At 55.1% G+C, this 18706-nt stretch overlaps 10 protein-coding genes across 10 annotated transcripts; 5 read left to right on the forward strand and 5 right to left on the reverse strand.

Annotated features, from left to right (window-relative positions):
* Nucleotides 1–179: 179 nt before the first annotated feature.
* BKA78DRAFT_309151 (uncharacterized protein) lies at nucleotides 180–1798 on the forward strand. The gene is made up of 2 exons (XM_066888006.1): nucleotides 180–1364; nucleotides 1438–1798. Exons 1-2 carry the CDS (start codon nucleotides 333–335, stop codon nucleotides 1717–1719), a joined length of 1314 nt encoding a protein of 437 aa, XP_066746604.1. The 5' UTR covers nucleotides 180–332; the 3' UTR covers nucleotides 1720–1798.
* Nucleotides 1799–2502: 704 nt separating this feature from the next.
* On the forward strand, nucleotides 2503–4139 carry BKA78DRAFT_100522 (uncharacterized protein). Its single transcript, XM_066882059.1, has one exon. It carries the CDS (start codon nucleotides 2827–2829, stop codon nucleotides 3940–3942), a length of 1116 nt encoding a protein of 371 aa, XP_066746605.1. The 5' UTR covers nucleotides 2503–2826; the 3' UTR covers nucleotides 3943–4139.
* Nucleotides 4140–4340: 201 nt separating this feature from the next.
* On the reverse strand, nucleotides 4341–5108 carry BKA78DRAFT_309156 (uncharacterized protein). Its single transcript, XM_066888007.1, has 3 exons — nucleotides 5001–5108; nucleotides 4825–4920; nucleotides 4341–4724 (listed from the first exon to the last, which is right to left on the reverse strand). Exons 1-3 carry the CDS (start codon nucleotides 5017–5019, stop codon nucleotides 4630–4632), a joined length of 210 nt encoding a protein of 69 aa, XP_066746606.1. The 5' UTR covers nucleotides 5020–5108; the 3' UTR covers nucleotides 4341–4629.
* A 178-nt stretch (nucleotides 5109–5286) lies between these two features.
* Nucleotides 5287–8127, forward strand: BKA78DRAFT_309158 (HEC/Ndc80p family protein-like protein). Its single transcript, XM_066888008.1, has 3 exons — nucleotides 5287–5433; nucleotides 5518–7493; nucleotides 7546–8127. The coding sequence occupies exons 1-3, from the start codon at nucleotides 5389–5391 to the stop codon at nucleotides 7751–7753; spliced, it is 2229 nt and encodes a 742-aa protein (XP_066746607.1). The 5' UTR covers nucleotides 5287–5388; the 3' UTR covers nucleotides 7754–8127.
* A 117-nt stretch (nucleotides 8128–8244) lies between these two features.
* BKA78DRAFT_309159 (putative adipose-regulatory protein-domain-containing protein) lies at nucleotides 8245–10206 on the forward strand. The gene is made up of 3 exons (XM_066888009.1): nucleotides 8245–8442; nucleotides 8568–9427; nucleotides 9498–10206. The coding sequence occupies exons 1-3, from the start codon at nucleotides 8371–8373 to the stop codon at nucleotides 10081–10083; spliced, it is 1518 nt and encodes a 505-aa protein (XP_066746608.1). The 5' UTR covers nucleotides 8245–8370; the 3' UTR covers nucleotides 10084–10206.
* BKA78DRAFT_309161 (uncharacterized protein) lies at nucleotides 10059–10404 on the forward strand. The gene has a single exon (XM_066888010.1). The coding sequence runs from the start codon at nucleotides 10092–10094 to the stop codon at nucleotides 10350–10352; it is 261 nt and encodes an 86-aa protein (XP_066746609.1). The 5' UTR covers nucleotides 10059–10091; the 3' UTR covers nucleotides 10353–10404.
* A 470-nt stretch (nucleotides 10405–10874) lies between these two features.
* On the reverse strand, nucleotides 10875–13386 carry BKA78DRAFT_351051 (HORMA domain-containing protein; the record flags this gene model as incomplete). The annotated part of the gene is made up of 9 exons (XM_066891092.1): nucleotides 10875–11407; nucleotides 11457–11682; nucleotides 11735–12007; nucleotides 12056–12251; nucleotides 12323–12488; nucleotides 12538–12796; nucleotides 12847–13030; nucleotides 13083–13105; nucleotides 13156–13386. The coding sequence occupies 9 exons, from the start codon at nucleotides 13384–13386 to the stop codon at nucleotides 10875–10877; spliced, it is 2091 nt and encodes a 696-aa protein (XP_066746610.1).
* A 180-nt stretch (nucleotides 13387–13566) lies between these two features.
* BKA78DRAFT_100590 (uncharacterized protein) lies at nucleotides 13567–14140 on the reverse strand. Its single transcript, XM_066882062.1, has 2 exons — nucleotides 13898–14140; nucleotides 13567–13844 (listed from the first exon to the last, which is right to left on the reverse strand). The coding sequence occupies exons 1-2, from the start codon at nucleotides 14032–14034 to the stop codon at nucleotides 13646–13648; spliced, it is 336 nt and encodes a 111-aa protein (XP_066746611.1). The 5' UTR covers nucleotides 14035–14140; the 3' UTR covers nucleotides 13567–13645.
* On the reverse strand, nucleotides 14062–14683 carry BKA78DRAFT_100530 (uncharacterized protein). Its single transcript, XM_066882060.1, has one exon. It carries the CDS (start codon nucleotides 14559–14561, stop codon nucleotides 14247–14249), a length of 315 nt encoding a protein of 104 aa, XP_066746612.1. The 5' UTR covers nucleotides 14562–14683; the 3' UTR covers nucleotides 14062–14246.
* Nucleotides 14684–14761: 78 nt separating this feature from the next.
* Nucleotides 14762–18140, reverse strand: BKA78DRAFT_248707 (WD40-repeat-containing domain protein; the record flags this gene model as incomplete). Its single annotated transcript, XM_066884414.1, has 3 exons — nucleotides 14762–14902; nucleotides 14959–17742; nucleotides 17835–18140. The coding sequence occupies 3 exons, from the start codon at nucleotides 18138–18140 to the stop codon at nucleotides 14762–14764; spliced, it is 3231 nt and encodes a 1076-aa protein (XP_066746613.1).
* Between the last annotated feature and the right edge of the window lie 566 nt (nucleotides 18141–18706).

Raw genomic sequence — 18706 nt, forward strand, 5'->3', positions numbered from 1 at the left:
TTCCATAAACATTGGACGCAAAATTGCCAGCACAGAGTGACACTGGGAACAACTATCTCAAAATGTATGTGCATGTGGAGCATTCAAGCCCCTCCGGCACAGGGAGCTGGCGACCTCTAAGTCCCTTAAGTAGAGTTACAGGGAGCAGTCGTACTCATGTTCTGATTTCACGGTTGGTACCAACCCCTGTGTATTGTTGAGGTGTGCCCCGAAACTGGTACGCTCAGGACTCGGATCCGCAAAATGAACCCTGCAAAAAATTTCCCAAGGTATAAAGCTTGACAAAACACCCATCTGAAGTCAAGAGAGCAATTATCCCTAGATGAACCGCCATGGACGACGAAATTCTCAGCCCCGAAGAGTGCAAGATATTGGAAGATGACGGAATTATCCTTCAATCCCATAATGGGAAGCGCAAGATCTCCAAGTCATATCTCTCGAGTTCTCTGGCCCCGTCAGCTTCTCCTAGCAACGACGAGTTCTCCAGCCACGATAAGATCTCTAGAACTGCTACCGTCCAGTATCATCGCACTAGAGCCTTGCACGAAATGGAGTTTCCAGAGCAGGTCAGAAGCCTCGCCGCACTCGAGTTCATTGGCCTCAACCACGAGACTGCAAAAGAAATCTGGAATCGCTGGAGCTCGCGGCCCAATCCAATGGACAATCCAGACGATCTGATGGACTTTGTCTATAGCCACACTTGCAACTTGTGGCGTGCTGATTGGTCCGCGTACACGGATGAAGATGCCTTGGAAAAGCTAGGAGTTGCAAAGTGGCTCCAAAAAGCCATTTTGGATCCGAGATCTCGCGACATTTATCTCACCGGGACTCTGAAGGGGTGGCTCGATGACTCCCTGCGCACGAATTTCAACTCTTTGGTCCGCATCCACAAGCAACTCAAGGCCTATGCAATATTGCGAGGCAATGGGAAGGAGCAGAAGCAAGCCATTCTGGGGAAAATGGAAGGCGAAAATAGACACCTACCAAAGCCTCATGTATGCATCACGACCGCGCCGCCGCCCATTCTTCCAGGACACGAGGTCTTTTACAAGACCAAGCACCCCGATGGGCTCGGCGAGGGAGATGACCCTTTCATCAGCGAAGATGGCGCCATCAACATGCGTGCCGTTCGGACGTATCCTGGTGGAGACTTCAACCCGACCAACCCCGCGTGGTATTGGACACCGGAGCATGAGACAGCGCTTGCGTACAAGACATACGCCGAGGTACGGAAGCCGTACAGCGAAGTCTGGATCATCCGCATCCAAGTCCCTACGACTTTCATTTCAACTCTTCGGAAGAAGGAGCTGTGGTACTCGTACGACTGGAAGGCGTACGCCTGGCACTGCCGCAAGCAACATGATGCACGTATTTCGCCTGTCTCGTCTCCAGTATCGCTGCGGCCGTTTTGTGCGTTCAAGTCTAACGTGGCTGTAGGAAGATTCGATACCTGAAAGGTACCACCCGTATTTCACTCCTGGTCGGACGCAGACGGACCTGATCATTGGCCACATCTGCAAAAAGGACATCACGGTCATTACCAAAATTCCCGCGGACAAGGTACAGAGTACGATGAACCAGGACAACATCTTGCTCATTGGCGACCGGAAGGCAACCCAGTGGGTCATCATGCACCGCGACGTAGCCAACCGCCTGGGACGCGAAATCCGGGGCAAGATGCATATTGATGTGTACAAAGCCGAGGAGGACGAGAAGTAGACGACCGATGATGTTGAATATGGATCGAGGCCTGGTAGCAAAAGTCGTTGCACACGTAGCTACGACTACTCCCTGTAACTCTGCGCAAAGGACTGGGTCAACTCCAGTGTTAAGTGCGTAAGGCGCTTGAATGCTCCTTGTATGTGCACACTTTACTTGGAAATTTTCCTTTCTCTATGGTCGAAGTAGAGGCAACCAACCACCTGCCTAGATTTTGGCGAGGTCCCTTTGTACGTGCCACGTGGTTGGGACACAAATATAGATCTCGTGGCCGAATGAGGCTAACGGTGATGTTTTGGGATGGGAGTGGTTCGGACGCGGACCCTCTTGCGACGGAGGCGGGACTTGGCGGAGCCGTGCTCGGACAGCGGGGATGGAATGTGGATCAGGAACAATGAAAGGCAGCAGCGTCAGGATCAACGTCATGGTCTGGGACTGTCGGCTCGCTTCCAGGTTCATGTGTATAAGCTATATCGTCATATGAAGAGCAGCGGCTCAGCAGTTTGTTCTTGTGCCTGGTGAGCTGAGAGAACAGCACCGGGGTCGTCAGTCAGTCAGTGGCCATCTCTCGGGCGCCGCAGCAGTCCTGAAACACTGGCCATTTCCGCCAGCCTAGTGTCTACTTTGTCGCGCCGTCCGCTCCATCGTCGTCCCCAAAAAGTCCAGCATCCTCTGCCATCGAGCCTTATACCAGGTTTTCGCTACCTTAAACCGCTGCGACAGGCACCCTTTTGCCTCCTCCACCAGGTAAGCCAAAGCCACCTCCCGCATCCCGCGCCTTGGTTCGTTCATGCTCCCACTCGCTTGTCTCCCGTCACCTTCTTCTGAACAAGCTCCCGGTTGCACGAGCTACAGCTTCGTCCCTCGTGCCGGACCTCTCTCCGCCCCCGGAATGAAGGCACGCCTCCACCTCATCCTTGCCCATAAACAAAGACGGCCTCTGTTTGTTTCCGCCCTTCTGCTCAACCAATACTCTCCCGCGACGTTGAAAACGGCCCTGTAGCCTCCTCGTGCTCAGCGCCTGCTGCTTTCTGCCCAACCTGCAGCTCTGTGCTACCCACCCACACGACCCATATATTTGCACCACTCAGGAACCATACCGCTGACATGGTCGCCCTCAGGAAAGCCACCATGTGGAAAAAGCACTTTCGCGCCCGCGACAAGGAGAATAAGCCTCCCCATCATCAAACCTCCAGCAGACTGAAACCCCAAGACGTCTTCGACAACATCCAGAGCCTGCGCCCCCCTCCGCTAAAACCTTTCCATAACCGTTCCCACTCCAAGGCCTCCTCGTCCATCTACTCTCAGCCCTCTCCTCGATACCCGACCAAGGACCACTATTCGGCGCATAATTACGGCGACTATCATGTCCCTCCTGTAGAGGAACATCCCGCGACAAGAGATTCCGACGGCCTCAACAGCCGCTTCAGCTGGTCCACGCGAGCCACCGAGTTCCAGCCTAGCCCACCTCCAAGTCCTCCGCCAGCAATCCCTCCACAATTCATGACGGGTCCGCCGAGACTTCCCTCGGGTCCAGATACCGGCAGCTTTTCTGGTGGAGTCTTTGGGTCAACCTTGCGCCATGCCCCCAGCATCCGGACTGTTGACACCGATGGCACCCGCAATACAATCGCGTCCGCTGTCACCACCCGCAAACCCGTCCCATCCCCCAGAGATCCTGTCGCCAACGTCAAGCGCCAAGATAACTCTCCATCTCCGCGCGTGAGCCCTGTCCCGAACCCGTACCAGCTCTCGTCATACGGTCCCGTCCGGCGCGAGGTATCTAGCCCCGTTCCTTCAGGAAGGTCCATCAGCTCGCGCGCCGGCACTCCAACCACCAACAAAAACCTGCCGCCAACTCCCGCTCTCCGGAACCTGTCTGTCGCCACCGGCAGCTCCGATGAAAGCGCCTCCGGCCCAAAGACAGTTGACATGTACCAGGCGCAAGTGGACGAGCTTTACCGCCGCCGCCACAACATCACTCGGATCATTCAAGACCTGACCCTGTCTCCGGAGCTGACGAACCCGCTTACGACCGATTTTGCTACCAAACGCGCCAACGAACGGCGGGTCAAGAAGCTGGAGGCGGAGTTGGCGGACGTGATTCGCGAAGAGCATGACATTGGTATGAAGTTACATCGCATCAGGAAGAGGCAAGAGCGGGAAGAGGGCAACGATGGAGGCATGACAGCCTTGTGGGTCAGGAGAGTTACAACGCACTGATCTGCCGTTACAGCAACTTCGTTGGCAGACAGGTACGAGTTTCATGAGGCCGCTTTTGACAGTTGGCCACAAAGTTCGAGGGCGAGACTAATCTGTTGGGTATTGAGTGGTCTGGATGCGGCGTGGTTGCGCAATTCCTGGTGAAGCGTACGGACTGCGGCTCTGCTTCTGGTTTGTTGAATTTTCTTCATACCCCCTTTCGCGTTGGCCTGGGCTGGGGAGATTTCCTACTCGCGGGCGTCCATTTCTACTCATTTTAACTATTCGGTCTGCAAGGACTTTTCTGGGCCAGGGTCATGGATAATGCGGGGCAATTTTATTTATAGCGAGGGACTGATGTAGGATAGCTGGTACTCTACCTAGTGCGCTTGAAGCGAACACGAATGCAGGAATATGAATCAGGTACATGCCCATGGTGACGAACAGACCGCATGCATGAACACTCCCAGCGAGCCGGTCCGGGGACCTTGTGTCTCACAATGCGAGTTGAAAAGGAATATCTGTATTTCATGTCGTGGGATATCATTCCGTCCAATAGCAAGTTGGTACCAAGGACCCTTCGCTACATGAGACGCCCTCTCATGTCTTGAGTATCATGCAAGTGTCTCTCTCCCTCGTGGTCGTCGTCGTGGTCGGAGAACTTTCAACCGTTCGCAGTTTTCATGTACCGTGCCGCCGGTTGACCGTCTATTTCTTGCCCGACTTCTTGATGCCCTGCTGACCAGCGTTCAGCGGGCCCTTGCCCTTGGCCTTGGCCGCCATCTCCTCGCGGGCCTTCTTGTCTGCGGGGGGAAAATGTCTGTCAGCAGGCTTTTTCTTTGCCAAAACGCCTTAGGGCGGGCGCCCAGCTCGCGGCGCTGTTGCGCGGGGAGTGATCCTCACCAGCCAGCTGCTTCTGCTTGTAGGCAATGTCGGTCTCGTCCTCGTCAGCGGCAGCCTTCTTCTTGGGCTTCTTGTTGTGGATGGGGTTGGTGCCGGCTAAATGGTTGAGCCACAGGGTTAGCATCACTCGAAGAGGCTGGAGCGGAAATAGGAAGAGCGCAGCAAAATTTACTGACTTCCTTGTCCAGAAGGCATGGTTGCGGTTGTCTGCTTGTTGGTCGTGAGGTGTGAGAAGTGTGTGTGACAAAGGCAAGGCAAAGCAGTGCTGCGGAGACGGGCTGCGGTCGATGTTCGAGATCAGCGGCCCAGGGCAAAGGGTTCGGCCCGCCTTTTTCTTCCGACGAGTTCTGCCGCTTTGGGCGGTGAAGCAGTGCAGGCGGGGCCCTGCCGAGCACGTGCAGTGATGGGGCAACAACCTTCCTATCTGGGCTGTAATCAAAACAAACAGCCATTTCTCCATCAACCAGGTACACACATCCAACTCAACACCATCACCACCCCGCGCTCCGCATTGTTCCGCGCCCGCCTCACCATCACAAGCTCACCACACCTGCTTTTGCGACCATGTCGCAAGAACCTGGCCTCTTTTCCGTCCGCAGGCCGCGAGAGGTACCGTCGAAAACCGCCTTCGCCAGTGGCCAAAAACCGCAGCGCAGCACTCCAGCCTCTCATACTGACCACGACAATATGCAGACCCTCGGCGGGCTCAACAACAACCTTTCCGCCATACCCATGCCAAGCTCCGCGATGAAGCGCTCCAGCTCCAACTCGAACCTCGCGCAGACCCACGGTCGCAACCTCTCCTCCGGCGGCCGCATGTCCTTGGCGCCCAGTCGTCCTCCTCAACCATCCTTCCACCGCTCGTCTTCTGGGAACAATCTCGCAGACATGGGCTTCTCCAGCGTCCATCGCAACTCCAACGCCAATGCATTCGGCAGCGCAAGTGGCCGCAAAAGCTATGCGCCCAGCGCGACTCCGGCTCCCAGCATGGGCGCCATGGACCAAGGATCGCAAAGGAGGAGCAGTGTGTGGAGCAGCGCTCGGCCTTCGTCGGGCATGCCTGGACAGATGGGAATCCACCAGAGCTTCTTCACCACCGCGCCACCTTCCGCGACGCTTCCACAAGACCCGCGTAGGCTCAAGGACGCGAGCACCCGCCAGATGATGGCGCAAGAGCTCATGGAGTACCTGACACAGTACAACTTTGAAATGGAGACGAAGCACTCGCTTTCGCAAAAGTGCATGACTTCGCCTACTCAAAAGGATTTCAACAGCATGTTCCAATGGCTTTACCATCGTATCGATCCCAGCTACCGCTTCCAAAAGAACATCGACCAAGAAGTCCCGCCGCTGCTCAAGCAAATGAGGTACCCCTTTGAGAAGAGCATCATGAAGTCACAAATTGCGGCTGTTGGTGGAAACAATTGGCCAACATTTCTTGGTTTGCTGCACTGGATGATGCAGCTAGCACGAATGATGGAGCGATTTGCCGCCGGCGAGTACGACATGGCTTGTATGGAAGCTGGATTCGACGTCACGGGTGACAAGATCATCTTTCAGTTCCTCACAGACGCCTACCGCGACTGGTTGCAAGTAGAGGATGATGCCGAAGATGAAGCCGACCGCATAATCAACAAGCACGTCGAGGTCATGGCCTCCAAGTTTGACGAAGCCAACGCAGAGCACCTAAAGCAGGTTGAGATGCTGGAGGCTGAGCACAAGGCACTCCAGGATCAAATTGACGATCTGGGCAAGAATGGACCTCGCATCGCCCGACTCGACGAGCAAATCAAAATTCTCGAAGAGGACCGCATCAAGTTTGAGGATTACAACAAGAAGATGGAGGCCAAGGTCGACAAGTGCCAGAACCGCGTCCAAGTTCTGGATGAGGAAATCAAAAAGATTGAGGCGGAGCTTGAGCAAGTGGAGCAAGAAAAGAGCAGTCTGCAGGAGATGGTCGACAAACAAGGCATCACCATTCAGGACATCGATCGGATGAATGCCGAGCGCGAACGTCTTCAAGGGGGCGTTAGGTCCGCCAGCGAGCGCCTTGACGAGACGAAGAGGAGGATTGCCGACAAGGAGTTTGAAGCTACCAGGAAACTCGATGATCTTGAGAGGACCGTGGAGAAATACAACACGCTCGGTTACTCGATTGGCATCATGCCCGAAACAGCAACACAGGCCAAGGGACAAAATTTTGAACTCATCCTCACCCTGAACGAGACCTCGAACAACTTTAGCGGCTCGCAAATTGGCAGTTCGCAAAGCTCAGCAGACCGCCTTCTCACCGAGAGCGGCAACGGCTACCAATATCCCGACCTGCTCAACATCGATCCGCGACGCGATCTCAAGAGCAAAATCCTGTCGTTGCGAAATGACATTCGCGACCGCATCAACGCTGCGCAGGAAGCCGACTTTGAAAACAACGAGATGCTGGACAAGGTCAAGGAAGCCATTGACGACAAGATGGCCGAAGTGGATGCGCTTTCGCACCGCGTCCGCGCCGCCGAGGAAGAGTTTGAAAAGACGCGCGAAATCACAGCGGCTGAAAAGATGCGCCGCGATGCCGAGATTGAGCGCTTCGAAAAGGACCTGGCCAAGCTGCGCGACTCGTTGACGACGAGCTTGCAGATTTTGGAGCAGCGAGAGATGAACACCAACATCGAGTGAGTAGTTGCTCTTGTTGAGTGAGTTACGAAGTGCTAACTTCTGTCATAGGTACGAGCAATTGACTCTGCGGGCGGCCGAGATTCGCGAGCAGCTGCACACGGAGATTGAGCGCATGCTCAACGACGTCATCAAGTTCAAGGTGCACGTCCAAAAGAGCCTCGAAGACTACGAGGTGTTTGTCGCCGAGGAGGTGGACAGGGAGTGCGTGGAGCAGCAGTTGGGCGACGACATGGAGGGCGTCGAGGAGGAGCTGTGATTTCCTCCTCTCGCTCCGTGACGACCTCCTTTTTGTTTCCTGTTGCATTTTCTTGCCTCTCAACGTGAGCGTTCTCGTTTTGCTCGCTTCCTTTTTGTTCTTGGTGTGAGCTGGTTGGTCTTCTCTGTTTGATGAGTTGGCTGATTGATGGATGGATGGATGGATCCTTGGACATGACTTTCAAGTCTTTCACGATCTCTGTTTGGTTAGGGGTTCAAAGGCGCTATGGGGATGGGAGAGGGTGGGTGGATTTGGGATTTTGACGATACCTCCTTTTCATCTCAATTTCTCTCATCATGGCATTGAGAGATTTCTATTCTTTTGCGATTCATGTTGTCCGTGCTGCTTGAACTACATTGAGATTAAGCCGTGAGACAAAGTGAGCAGCATCGAGGGCATGGATATCATGGAGATGTCAATGTCGTGGCGGAAAAGTTGGCGGGGAACTGCTCGGCTGCTTCCCCGGATTCAGGGCCGCAAACGTCACGGACGTCTCCCGTCCCACCAAACAACAACAACCCTGCCCGCGGCTCTGCTGCCCTGTGAGCTCCTCTCAACCGCCAACCACGACCAAACAACATGTGAAACGGCTGTTCCCTGGATCCACTGCACCCGCCATGCCATCCTCAGGGTCGTCCGACGATGAAGACGAATACGAGTACCAGAAAGGCGCCCTCACCATTGCCAAAGTAGCTCATCTCTCCCCACCATGTCAATTCTCCAAAAATCTCGAACCCCATGTCCAACCACACCACGCGTCGACCTGCAACAGGCGCTTGTATCCGAAGCTCATGGCTGACATGAAAATCTTCAGGAAAAACTCCTTCGACCGCTCCACATCGCGCTCTCGCCGCCCGCCCGCCGCGCATACCTCACTACTACCCTCACGCTTGTCACATCTGCCTTTCTCCTCGCCACTGCGCTCCTCGCCTACGCTCTCTTCTACTACGCCTACATACCAACGCGTGGGTTCAGCGTTCCTGTCCACCTACAATTCAACCCCTTCCCCGGCGCCCATCCGCAGCTGCAACAGCACGGTGATGAGGCCTCCACCTTCTACCAAGCGCAGCTGATGCAGCACCCCTTTGGCACGGCGCACTTGCGCACGGGGCCCAGCGGTGATGGCGCGCATCGCCTGGTTAGCCAGCAGGCGTACGACGTCCGCATCGAGCTGCGCATGCCGCGCACGCGGCGCAATCGCGAGGCCGGCAACTTCATGGTCGAGACGGAGCTGTTTGGGCCAGTGCGGCCGCCGCTGGCGCCGGGCGATGACGCACAACAACAAGCCGCTGGGCAGAATTCTTACTCCTCGGCGGGGAGCTGGGGAAGGGGAAACAAGGCGACTGGCGGCGGCAGTTGGAGTATGATGGCTAGCGCTCGGGGCTCACCTACGGTCGAGGGCCGCGACCTCCTGGCACGCGAACGAAGGCCCGCCATTCTCACGTACTACAGTGCGCCGGTGGAGCACGTCATCAAGGCGCTGGAGCTGCCCATGTATCTGGTCGGGTGGCGGCGCGAGGCCGAGACGCTCGAGGTGCCCATGATGGAGGCGGTCCGGTTTGAGCGCGGATGGAGAAATTTGCCCGAAGTGGTAAGAGTTGAGGTGCAAGCGGTGGAGCGCATGCAGGTATATGGGTGCGCGGTCGTGTTTGAGGCGAGGTTGCAGGGCTTGCGGTATGTCTGCCACTCAAGGGACCAGGGAGGTTCCAATTGGGAGCATCTGCTAATGTACATGCGCAAACAGGTACCTCATGTACAACTACCGTATCATCTCCGTCATCGTCTTCTCGCTCGTCTTCTGGGCCTTCGAGATGACCTTCATGCTCATCGCCTACCTAGCCCTCTCGCAGTACTTCTCGTCCCCCTCGGAAATCAAAACCGAAATCAAGGAAGAAGATCAGACGGGCGACACGACGACGGTCAAGAGAGAAGACGACGAAGAAGACTCCCCCACGGACGCCCCCGACCTCTCTGACACGCCGCGCACCTTCCCCTCCTACGGCCGCCAACCCACGCTCCGCTACACATCCCCGCGCGGCGTCAAGAGCGAAGACGATGCCTCGTCGTCCTCGACCCGTCCTCTCTCCGACATCCCACCGCTCCAAGCGGCGCCAGTCACGGGCCAAGAGGCCGACGACGAAGACGACGAGGCCGACGACGTCTTCATCGACGAAATGGGCCGCCACGTCGAGCGCGACTCGGGGCTCGGCACCAGCATGGACAGCGCGACGGGTGTCGAGAGGAGGGAGTCGATCCGCAGACGCATCTCCGGCCGCTTGGGTAGGTCCGGGTCCGCGTCGCCTGGGCCGGGGCAGGGCGAAGGACGGTAGCTTCGATCATGTGGTTGCTTGTGTCAGGAGTGGGCGAGGTTGGTTGGTTGGTTGGTTGGTGGAGTGTTGTGGTGTGCTTTGATACCCGGGTCACTAGAAAGGGGAAAGGAGGGGGACCCGTTTTGTCTTGTCTTGTGCAGAGCGTCTTGATGTTCTTATATTCTTTCCTAGAGCTATCCCCTATTAACATCTACCTCTTCAACCCCCACAACTTGTTCAAGGTGCGTATCTGGGATCCTCGTCAGCCCATTACAGTGTGTCGAATGTAAAAGAAAAGTCAACTCCAAGGCAGAGCACGTGCGCTTGAATGCTCCCTGTGGCTATCCTTCTACAAGTTCAATTGGACATGTCTCTTCTAGGCGGCAAGGCATTCGAATGCTCCTTGAATCCGCGCCCGTTGGTCTCGACTTGGTGATTTGGGCACTCGCCGTCAGGTGTTAACCGCGCGCGCGCACCACTTTGGCCCAAAACCATGGAGTCGGATTTTGAACGCGCTGGTCTACCAGGGAGCATTCGAACTCCTCACGCACGCCAGACTTGGAAGCAACCGAGTCGTCTGCACAGAGGTTTAGGGAGCATTCAAACGCCTTCGACAAGCAGTTTCCAGTGGGCAGTCGTAGCATACTCCATAAAATTTGCTGCTATGAAGGCCTCGTTTTCTCTCAAATGCATAGCAAGCAGCAGATTTCCATCCCGATATTCCTGCGATGTCTTCTGCCGACAGAGATCCTTTACTTGGCAGCAAAAAGCCCCCCTTTCTCGGCAAGTTCCTTCTGATTTGCTCTGATTCACTACTCCGTCTCCGTCTCCTCGTACACCGAAGCACCCATCGGAGACGACAAGTAAGTAATGTCGGCGAATCCGTTGGAGACACTGTTCTTGCACGCGCGCTTCGGTGTGACACGACGTCCGACCTCTTCCACCCAGTCCTCTGTGCTGCGCCTTTTTCGGCTTGGAGTCTGCATGGTGGCTACGGGAGCCATGGGGCGCGTTGGCGGATGGTTGGATGATGGTGGTACCACTTGGCTCGTGGCACGCTCTTTGCCTTTTCGCGAAGAACGAACGGCCGGGTAAGACTGCGAGGAGGCCGCGCTAGAAGCCAAGGTGGTCGTTGGCTTGCTCCGAGGGACGTACAGAAACTCGATCGACTTGAACGGGTCAAAGCACTCGTCCATCATATCCCTATGCGCAGTTCCGCTTCCAACAATCTGGCAGGGTCCCTGAGCCGATGCCTTTGCCGTTTTCTTCTGACCCGGAACTGGAACAAGGTACTTTTTCTCGCGGAGAAAGCTCGACAGCCGCGTGGCACTCTGCCTGTCAATTCCTACGCCAAATAATTAGTGGAGATACTCAAAAAGCTGCGAAGACTATACCGAGGCCTTTTGCGAACGAGGAGTCATCAGTGAACCCGACCCGCTTGATATGTCGAATGCCACACCTCATCAGCGCCATGCTCTGTAGATCTCTTAGGAGCTTTGGTTCTTCCCCTTTCGTGAGACACGTGTAGCAGAAGCGATCCTTGGGCATTCTTAGGTCGGAGCGGCCGAGATATCCGTAGCAGAACGCATGTTGCCAAGTCTCGCACAGTTGACACTGAAGCTGTGTCTTCGTCAGCGCAGTACATGAGGGCACAACAAGGAGGATTTGTCACCATCTGGTCGGCATCTTCTCCCTCCCAGCCACATTCACACTTGATCTTGTCACTGCTTCCGAGCCCTCGGAGGTCAATACCAGTACTGCGACGTTGCAAAGGACTCGATAGTCCATCGTTTGCAATTGTACGTTCAAGGGCGGCGCGCTTGTTTGTCGATAACTCCCTGACCTCTTGTTGCTTTGCTAGCATGCCCTGTAATTCAAGATTCTGTGAAGAAACGTTTAGGGGTTGTGTGTCTGGGGAGTTATCGTCCGCGAGTGTGTCTTGAAGCTTCGCAGAGATTAGCATGAAGCACGCTGGAGAGAGGGAAGAGCTTACAGCTGTCTTCAAGTAAGACCTTTCTGAGATGTCTGAAGCCTCCTTGTGCGCCATCCTTTCGTCTTGTGGCTCAAAATTCTCAGCGGGGGTGTCGTCCAGGAGCTCAGTGATGTCGTCGTGCGCCAGTTTTGTCGGGATTTCCGTTTCAGGAACGGTGGGATCGCGCTGTTCAAGATGATTGATTCTCAACGACAATCTCGACGAAGTCAGTTGCGCGCGCACACAGGGAGCATTCAAGTAGCCCAGCTCTGCTTGAGTTTGACTTACCCGTGGCGCCCGGTCACCATCTCCCCCATGGAAACGATTTTTCTGGCCCATCCTTCGCCGCTTGGAAACGCAAGCTTGTCGCTCGTCCCCGCAACGAATCCAGGTGCCTCGTAGTCTAAGGGACAATCGTCATTGTACCCAAGTCGAATCCTAACTGAGCGTTGCCCTAGGAGCTGTTAGCAGACATTTTGGAAACTTCAGCCATATCAACATACGCGGCAAATCTGCAAGAGTGGGGGTGTAAAGGGTGAGCTTTTTGATCATCTGCGAGAATCCAATTCGAGCACTCGCAATGCTGGCTTGTTTCCCGTCAGACATGCCAATCTCTACCAGCGCCTCCCCTGTGTTCTCCGCGTATCGGACTCGAAAATCGTAAGTCTCCATGACCTCGGCTGGTCGGTCTTGGTTCTGGAGGATCTGGAATTGAAAATTCTTGAGGTAGCCTTTGCGCAGGGCATCGAAAACGCCTTTCTCCTACACACCACATTGTCAGCTTGAGGAGTGGTTGAGAGTGGATGACATACGAGCCAGTCAAGTATGCGGTCAGCCTCTCGGTGCGTTTCCCGCTTCAGGACCGGTACAACGGACCCGCGACGCATCGTGTCAGGATTCTTTCCTTTGTTGCCAGCGACCCATTCGTCGTAGTCCCAGTGGTCATCACGGTTCTCATAGTTCCGTTGCATGAAGCAAGCCTCGGGGAAAAGTTGTCTGGAAGCAGTGAGTTACCCGTACACGAGGGAGGCATGGGAGCAAATCCCACCTGAGGTAGGCTACGCAGCTTATCTGAGTGGCGTTAGCAATAGGTGCGGTTTTTCAATGGCTGTAGGACTTACTCCAGCGTGAAGTAGCGATTGCACGAGCTGAACACTTTGTTCGGCAGAGACCTTAGGTGAGGTCGATGAAGCAGAGGTCGTGGGCTTTTGACCGGAGGTCGATGAAGCAGAGGTCGTGGGCTTTGGACCGGAAGCCGACGAAGTGGGAGCTGCCTTTGTCGCCTTTGGGACAGACTTGGTGGAACCAGATGCAGCAGCCTGCTTCGAGCGAGTCCGTTGTTTGTTGGCCATGATGGCCGGCGTGAAGTAGAGGAGTTGTTCAACTCAGAAGACGAAAGGCAAGAAAGACTGCTTTGTGTGAGCCAGAGTGAGGTGCAAGGTGCGAGGTGAGGGACGATGCAGGTGGGTTGAAGAGAGATGGTGGCAGCTGGAGCGAGATTTGCTCAAATACCATGGCGGATGGTTGAGGTGGGGAGGGAAGGCGCAACGCACGCTCTTTCCTACTTCGTCCGGGCAGGAAGGCACCTCGCCCTCCGCTGGCCCCAAAACATCAAATATCTACCTGTTCCTCATCGGAATTTTTTGGCCAGAGTTTTTTGGCCAGAGTTTTTTGGCCATTTGATTTGGGGCGAAGCCACATGTAGCACCGCGAGTACCGGCCAGTCCAGTGCCTCCGAGCAGATAAGGTGAGGTCTGCAGAAGCAAAGCATGAAGACTCCTGAGCATCACTCTGAGTTGAAGCGTCCCTACTGCTCAACGCAAATCAAAAACAATTCTATGGCGCCACAACTGAGAGGCTTACCGCTGAGAAGCGACACAGCACGCGAGGAGAATTGGAATTGCACAAACACCTCGCGGATTGAGGACCCAAGTGGTTGTGCCGACCAATGGCTGCAGCAGACAGCATTCAAGCATCCATGCTTTGCCTGGAGTTGACATTTCTTTTGCTATCCTGGAGCAGCCGGCGTCCTTTTTCCCTTCGATCACCCACGTGAGCAATAGCGGAGAAGGGAATGAAGCAGATGCGTAATAGTATATTCGTCAAGTCTTAATCCTTATAAACCTAGTGAAAACCCAATGATTGATCGATACTCCCTTCCCATTTGTTCATCCGATCGTCAATGCCTTGACATTTACTTCAGTCTCACCAACTAGACAAAAAAAAGAAACAACGCTGTCTGCCCGTCTGCCTCTTCACCTGCCGCGACACCTGCCTCCTCTTCTGTTGGGCAGGCTGAAGCAGCCGCACCATTGCACGAAGCTTCCCTGGAAACGACATAGAGACGGTAACGACGCAAAGCTTTTCCGAATCCAGCGCAGGCCAATCCATCGCTGTCTATCCGCCATGCCTCCGATGCGGGAACCATAGAAAGAGAAGCCTCGGCTGGGCCCAACTCCTGAAAAGAAAGAGAGAATGAAATACAAAAAGTTATGAAAGGCGGCATGTAAAGGCTGAACATAAGCATGTTGGGTATAAAGGGTATTGCCCACAACTGGAAAAAGAAAACACTAAAAGACGAGGCAGACAGCGTTAAGGTGAAACTGGCTTTTAGAAGCTTTTCCAATTATGAAAATGTTGGCATTTTCACCGGGAGTCCAGCATGTTGTGATCATGGTGGAAGGCTCGACGATGAAGAACGCTACTCGAACTCGAGTCAGCTTCAACTCACAAAGGGTCGGCCTCAGCAGGCAGGATCTCGGGGGTGTCCTCTACATCTTCAATCTCTCGGCCACGCTGATCCACCACAATACGACGCCCGAGTTGGTCCTCAGGAACGCCGTCGCGGCAACCGCCAAAGTCGAGGACCTGCACCACGTGGTTAGCTTTATAGAGAGATCGAATTGGGTGAAAGGGGGACAAACCTCGATGTAGGTCATACTATTTCTCTGGACTGCAGCGACGCAGCGTCTTTGGTCAAACTTGACCTGCCATACGCCGCTGAGATCAGTCAAGAGGTCCTTGATACACTCGCCGGTCTTGACGTTCCACATCTTAAGCGTACGGTCGCTGCCGCTAATGACCTTTTGAGAATCGTGCTGAAAGCAAGTGATAGCACCAGTGTGGGCGGTAAGAGTGGCTTTGCATTGTCCATTCTCAGGGTCCCATATTCTGAGGGTGGAGTCGGCGGCTGCCGACACCAAGCGTTCATGCGAGAGGTCGAGAAGGCCAACGAGAGAGGTGTGTCCCTCAAGATTGAAGAGACAGGCGCCGGTCTCAAGAGACCAGACTTTGACAAGATTGTCCATCGAACCCGAAATGCATCGGTTGCGCTCATGGTCGAGAACCACGCTGTAGACCTTTTGAGTGTGGCCATTGAGCCGGTGCAAGACTTCACCGGTAGAAATCTTCCAAACCCGCACACTAGTGTCGTAAGAGCCACTGACAAGTGTATCACCGTGTGCGGCAATTGCGCGGACAGAGTGGTGGTGTCCAGTGAGCGCGCGGATAAAGTATGGATTTTCCCTGTCGTTTGCCGGTGCCCCAGTTTGGAAAATGGAAGGATCGTCGAGACTGGGCAGTTTCCAGACGCGCAGGTTGGAATCGCGTGAGCCCGTGATGATGAGAGGTCGCTCTGGCATAACGATGGGCTTTCCGTCGGCATCTGTTCCGATTTCGGTCGGCTGGAGAATCACAAGACACCTCACGGTTGAGGTGTGACCCTGGAAGACTTGAAGACACATTCCCCTCTCAATGTCCCATACCCGAACGGAACGGTCTGTGGATCCTGATACGAGGGTATTGCCCCAGTATTGCAATGCCCAAACTCCTCCTTCGTGGCCAATGAGCCTATTCCGCAGCTGGCCCGTCTTTGTGTCGTAGACATTAATATTGGTGTCATCGCTACCGGTGAGAATTTTGTCGGTGTCGAACTGCAAGCAAGTGACGACATGACGTTGATGCGCACGAAAGGCTATGTGCTTTGGCTTTGCGTGGATGTCCATCCAGCTCTTGCGGATCAGGTGATGACGCTGGTAGAGCGATTTGAACAGGTGGAGCTGTCGCAGATCGGGCAAGCCAATATTGGGTTGTGGAACCGCCGCGGCTGCCAGGCTGGCGTAGGTACTTGGGCCTTTCAAGGTAGACTGCAGAGCTGCAGGGACTTGAAGTTGACTCCTCGAAGGAGAAGTAGCGGGACCCTTTCTTCTCTGCCTTTTGTTGCTGGTGGCCTGCCTCGACGTAGCTTTACGTTTTCCCCGCGTCGATCCACCGGTGGCTAGCGGGGCTGTCAGCGGCGACGACGACGCCTCGCTGTCGGAAATGGTAATGATTGCCGAAGAGCCACTGAGATCCTTCTCATGACTGTCTTGCCCAAATTGCCAGCCCCAGCCTTCCTTGATCGCCCGCTCCAGTTCGCCCTCAGGGAGTTGATACCCATCAATGTCCAACAGATTTTTCCACGCTCTTTCGTCTCTGTTGACGACATCCCTCCACTTTCTCGAAACTTGGGCGGCTCGGCACATGCTTTGCGCGTCAAGGTTGGACGTAATGTTCAAGCTCAACTCCATGGGGAGGTGGGCCAAGAAGTCGATTTTCAAGGCGGGATTGACTACGTTTGCAACGAAGTGTAACGTCGACTTGGCACAACGCCGAAGGAACTGGTACATAACGTAGGTCTTGAGGTCGTCGGGCATGGAATCGAAGGCGTCAACCATCACGGGAAGATCTCTCAAAGTGGGGGCGGGGGGATGAGAGTCAGCCGTGAATTTTGTGACACTTCCAGCTTCTTCAGAAGCCCGATGAGCTGGTACCAGATCCCGAGATCTTCTGCTGCTGCCCTCCTCCTCCCTTTCTCTTTCAATGTCTAAGCTCGACACGTCATTCTCATCATCTTCTTCCTCCACGCCCATCAACCCAGGCAGAGCAGCATGCTGGGCCAAATTGGCAGCGGCAGTGATTGGCGAGAGGCTGGGACTCGGAAGGCTCGCGTCCTGGTTGGCAATATTCTGGAGAGAATTTGGATGTGCTATCCGGGGACGGGTGTCGTTCTCTTCTATAGGCAATATCGGCTCCAAGTCTGTCTCGGCGATCGGTGGGGTCGCGGAAACTCCGCTAGCCTGACCATCAATACCCGTGATCGAAAATTGTGACTCTCTTGGGTCAGTAGATCTTCTCAAGTTCGCCGCCCTGCCCGTTTCAGGAGGTTGAGTTGCCTGGCTATCACCTGGTTCATCTTGGATCGATCCCTCTTCAGACACATGCTTTAGGTTTGATAGCCTCTTTTCGCCTTGGACGCTCTTCTTACCCGCTCTAGAGCTCGGTCTGTTCGCCGCCTTCCGCACTTTTTGTATTTTGGTTTGTCCCGTACTACCAGCATCTGTATCCGGAGTAGCCGGGGCAGTCGTGTCAAGATACTTTGTAGCTTGGAAAGAGTTGTTCCGGGTAAGCGAGGGAGGATACGCTGAGCCAGCAGAAAGAGTATTCACGCTTGGACGTAACCGCTTGCGTTGGTGGCTCGCACGCTCAGCAGCTTCGGCGATGGACACGGGAGACGCGGACCTTTTTCTTGGATTGGTTGCCGGCTGGGTGGGGACATCAGAGGGAGCCTTGGACTTTTGGGTTCTCCTTGATGCTTCAGGGCGAGATACGTCGGCCGATTTGGAGATTGTACCGTTGGTAGCTCGAAGACTGGCCTGCTGCGTTTTGTACTAAGGTTGTGTTAGTTTACCATGCCCAAAAGGACGAGTTGTGAGTAACCGAGCCCTTGCATAACATAGCTACGGGCTTTTTCTGAACGCACCTCGTCAAAAGTCTGCTGGGCATCGTCTGCTTCCCGAAAGCGAGCCTCTCGGCCGCCGATGCTGAAGCTAAAGTCTTTGATGGACTGTGGCGTCGGCGAGGCAGCCAAGGGGTACTGCTTCGGATCGCGTTGATTCAAGTGGCGAGGAGCGTTGAGAAGCAGAGGCGGAAAAGAAGTGGTTGTTGTAGTCGTGGTCGTCACGACGGTGGTCTGGGTGGCGGGCCCATAGGAAAGCTGGCCGAGAGATGCGTGCGGATCCAAGACTTGTGTCTGGACGATCTGGGAGACCTCACGGTGATCGGGCATGGTTTGTGTAGAAGAGGGAGCAGGGTTCGAGGATTTGTGGGAGGATGCGGACGGAGGCATGGAGGTGGCGGTCGAGGCGAAGGAAGAATATGTCGAGGTTTCGTGTGAGGCAGCGGCGCCGCTCGCAGTGGACGAGCGGTCCATGATGGGTGTGGAAAGAATCGAGGGTGGTAGCGGCGACGCGAGGGTGACACGGCGGAAGCGCGGCGAGGAGTGCTCAACCAAAGTCAGGGCCGCACGCTCGGTGATGGGCCCGCACTGATCATCGACCCGGACCTCACGAGGGAGCGTGTGCGTGTGCAGGACGTCGTCGGGCGAAATGCGTGCGAGGGCCAAGGGAGAATCAGATGCGGCCAGCCGTCAAGTGCACTGCGAAATAATCGGCTGCGGCGTATCGTCGACGAGTGATGGAGCGAGCGAGCGACGGAAGTGGGTGGAGTGGATGCGGCAAATTAGGAGGTCATGGCGGCAAAGCAAGCAAGCAACGCACAAACAGCTGCAGCCTCGGGCCGGGGTCGACGACGACACGCAAAAGTTGAGGGAAGATGGGAGTCAAACGTCGTTCG

This window comes from Phyllosticta capitalensis (genome assembly GCF_038381095.1).
Source record: "Phyllosticta capitalensis strain CBS 128856 chromosome Unknown BKA78scaffold_3, whole genome shotgun sequence".
Taxonomy (NCBI): domain Eukaryota; kingdom Fungi; phylum Ascomycota; class Dothideomycetes; order Botryosphaeriales; family Phyllostictaceae; genus Phyllosticta; species Phyllosticta capitalensis.

Coding starts and splice junctions, on each gene's coding strand:
- BKA78DRAFT_309151 (XM_066888006.1), top strand. CDS start 333: ATGGACGACGAAATTCTCAGCCCCGAAGAGTGCAAGATATTGGAAGAT. Junction 1,365..1,437: donor ACTGCCGCAAGCAACATGAT/GCACGTATTTCG, acceptor ACGTGGCTGTAG/GAAGATTCGATACCTGAAAG.
- BKA78DRAFT_100522 (XM_066882059.1), top strand. CDS start 2,827: ATGGTCGCCCTCAGGAAAGCCACCATGTGGAAAAAGCACTTTCGCGCC.
- BKA78DRAFT_309156 (XM_066888007.1), bottom strand. Junction 4,725..4,824: donor CAAGCAGAAGCAGCTGGCTG/GTGAGGATCACT, acceptor TTCCCCCCGCAG/ACAAGAAGGCCCGCGAGGAG.
- BKA78DRAFT_309158 (XM_066888008.1), top strand. CDS start 5,389: ATGTCGCAAGAACCTGGCCTCTTTTCCGTCCGCAGGCCGCGAGAG. Junction 5,434..5,517: donor CCGTCCGCAGGCCGCGAGAG/GTACCGTCGAAA, acceptor GACAATATGCAG/ACCCTCGGCGGGCTCAACAA. Junction 7,494..7,545: donor GAGATGAACACCAACATCGA/GTGAGTAGTTGC, acceptor CTTCTGTCATAG/GTACGAGCAATTGACTCTGC.
- BKA78DRAFT_309159 (XM_066888009.1), top strand. CDS start 8,371: ATGCCATCCTCAGGGTCGTCCGACGATGAAGACGAATACGAGTACCAG. Junction 8,443..8,567: donor GCGCCCTCACCATTGCCAAA/GTAGCTCATCTC, acceptor GAAAATCTTCAG/GAAAAACTCCTTCGACCGCT. Junction 9,428..9,497: donor GCGAGGTTGCAGGGCTTGCG/GTATGTCTGCCA, acceptor ATGCGCAAACAG/GTACCTCATGTACAACTACC.
- BKA78DRAFT_309161 (XM_066888010.1), top strand. CDS start 10,092: ATGTGGTTGCTTGTGTCAGGAGTGGGCGAGGTTGGTTGGTTGGTTGGT.
- BKA78DRAFT_100590 (XM_066882062.1), bottom strand. CDS start 14,034: ATGTCAACTCCAGGCAAAGCATGGATGCTTGAATGCTGTCTGCTGCAG. Junction 13,845..13,897: donor TGCTGTGTCGCTTCTCAGCG/GTAAGCCTCTCA, acceptor TGCGTTGAGCAG/TAGGGACGCTTCAACTCAGA.
- BKA78DRAFT_100530 (XM_066882060.1), bottom strand. CDS start 14,561: ATGCTTATGTTCAGCCTTTACATGCCGCCTTTCATAACTTTTTGTATT.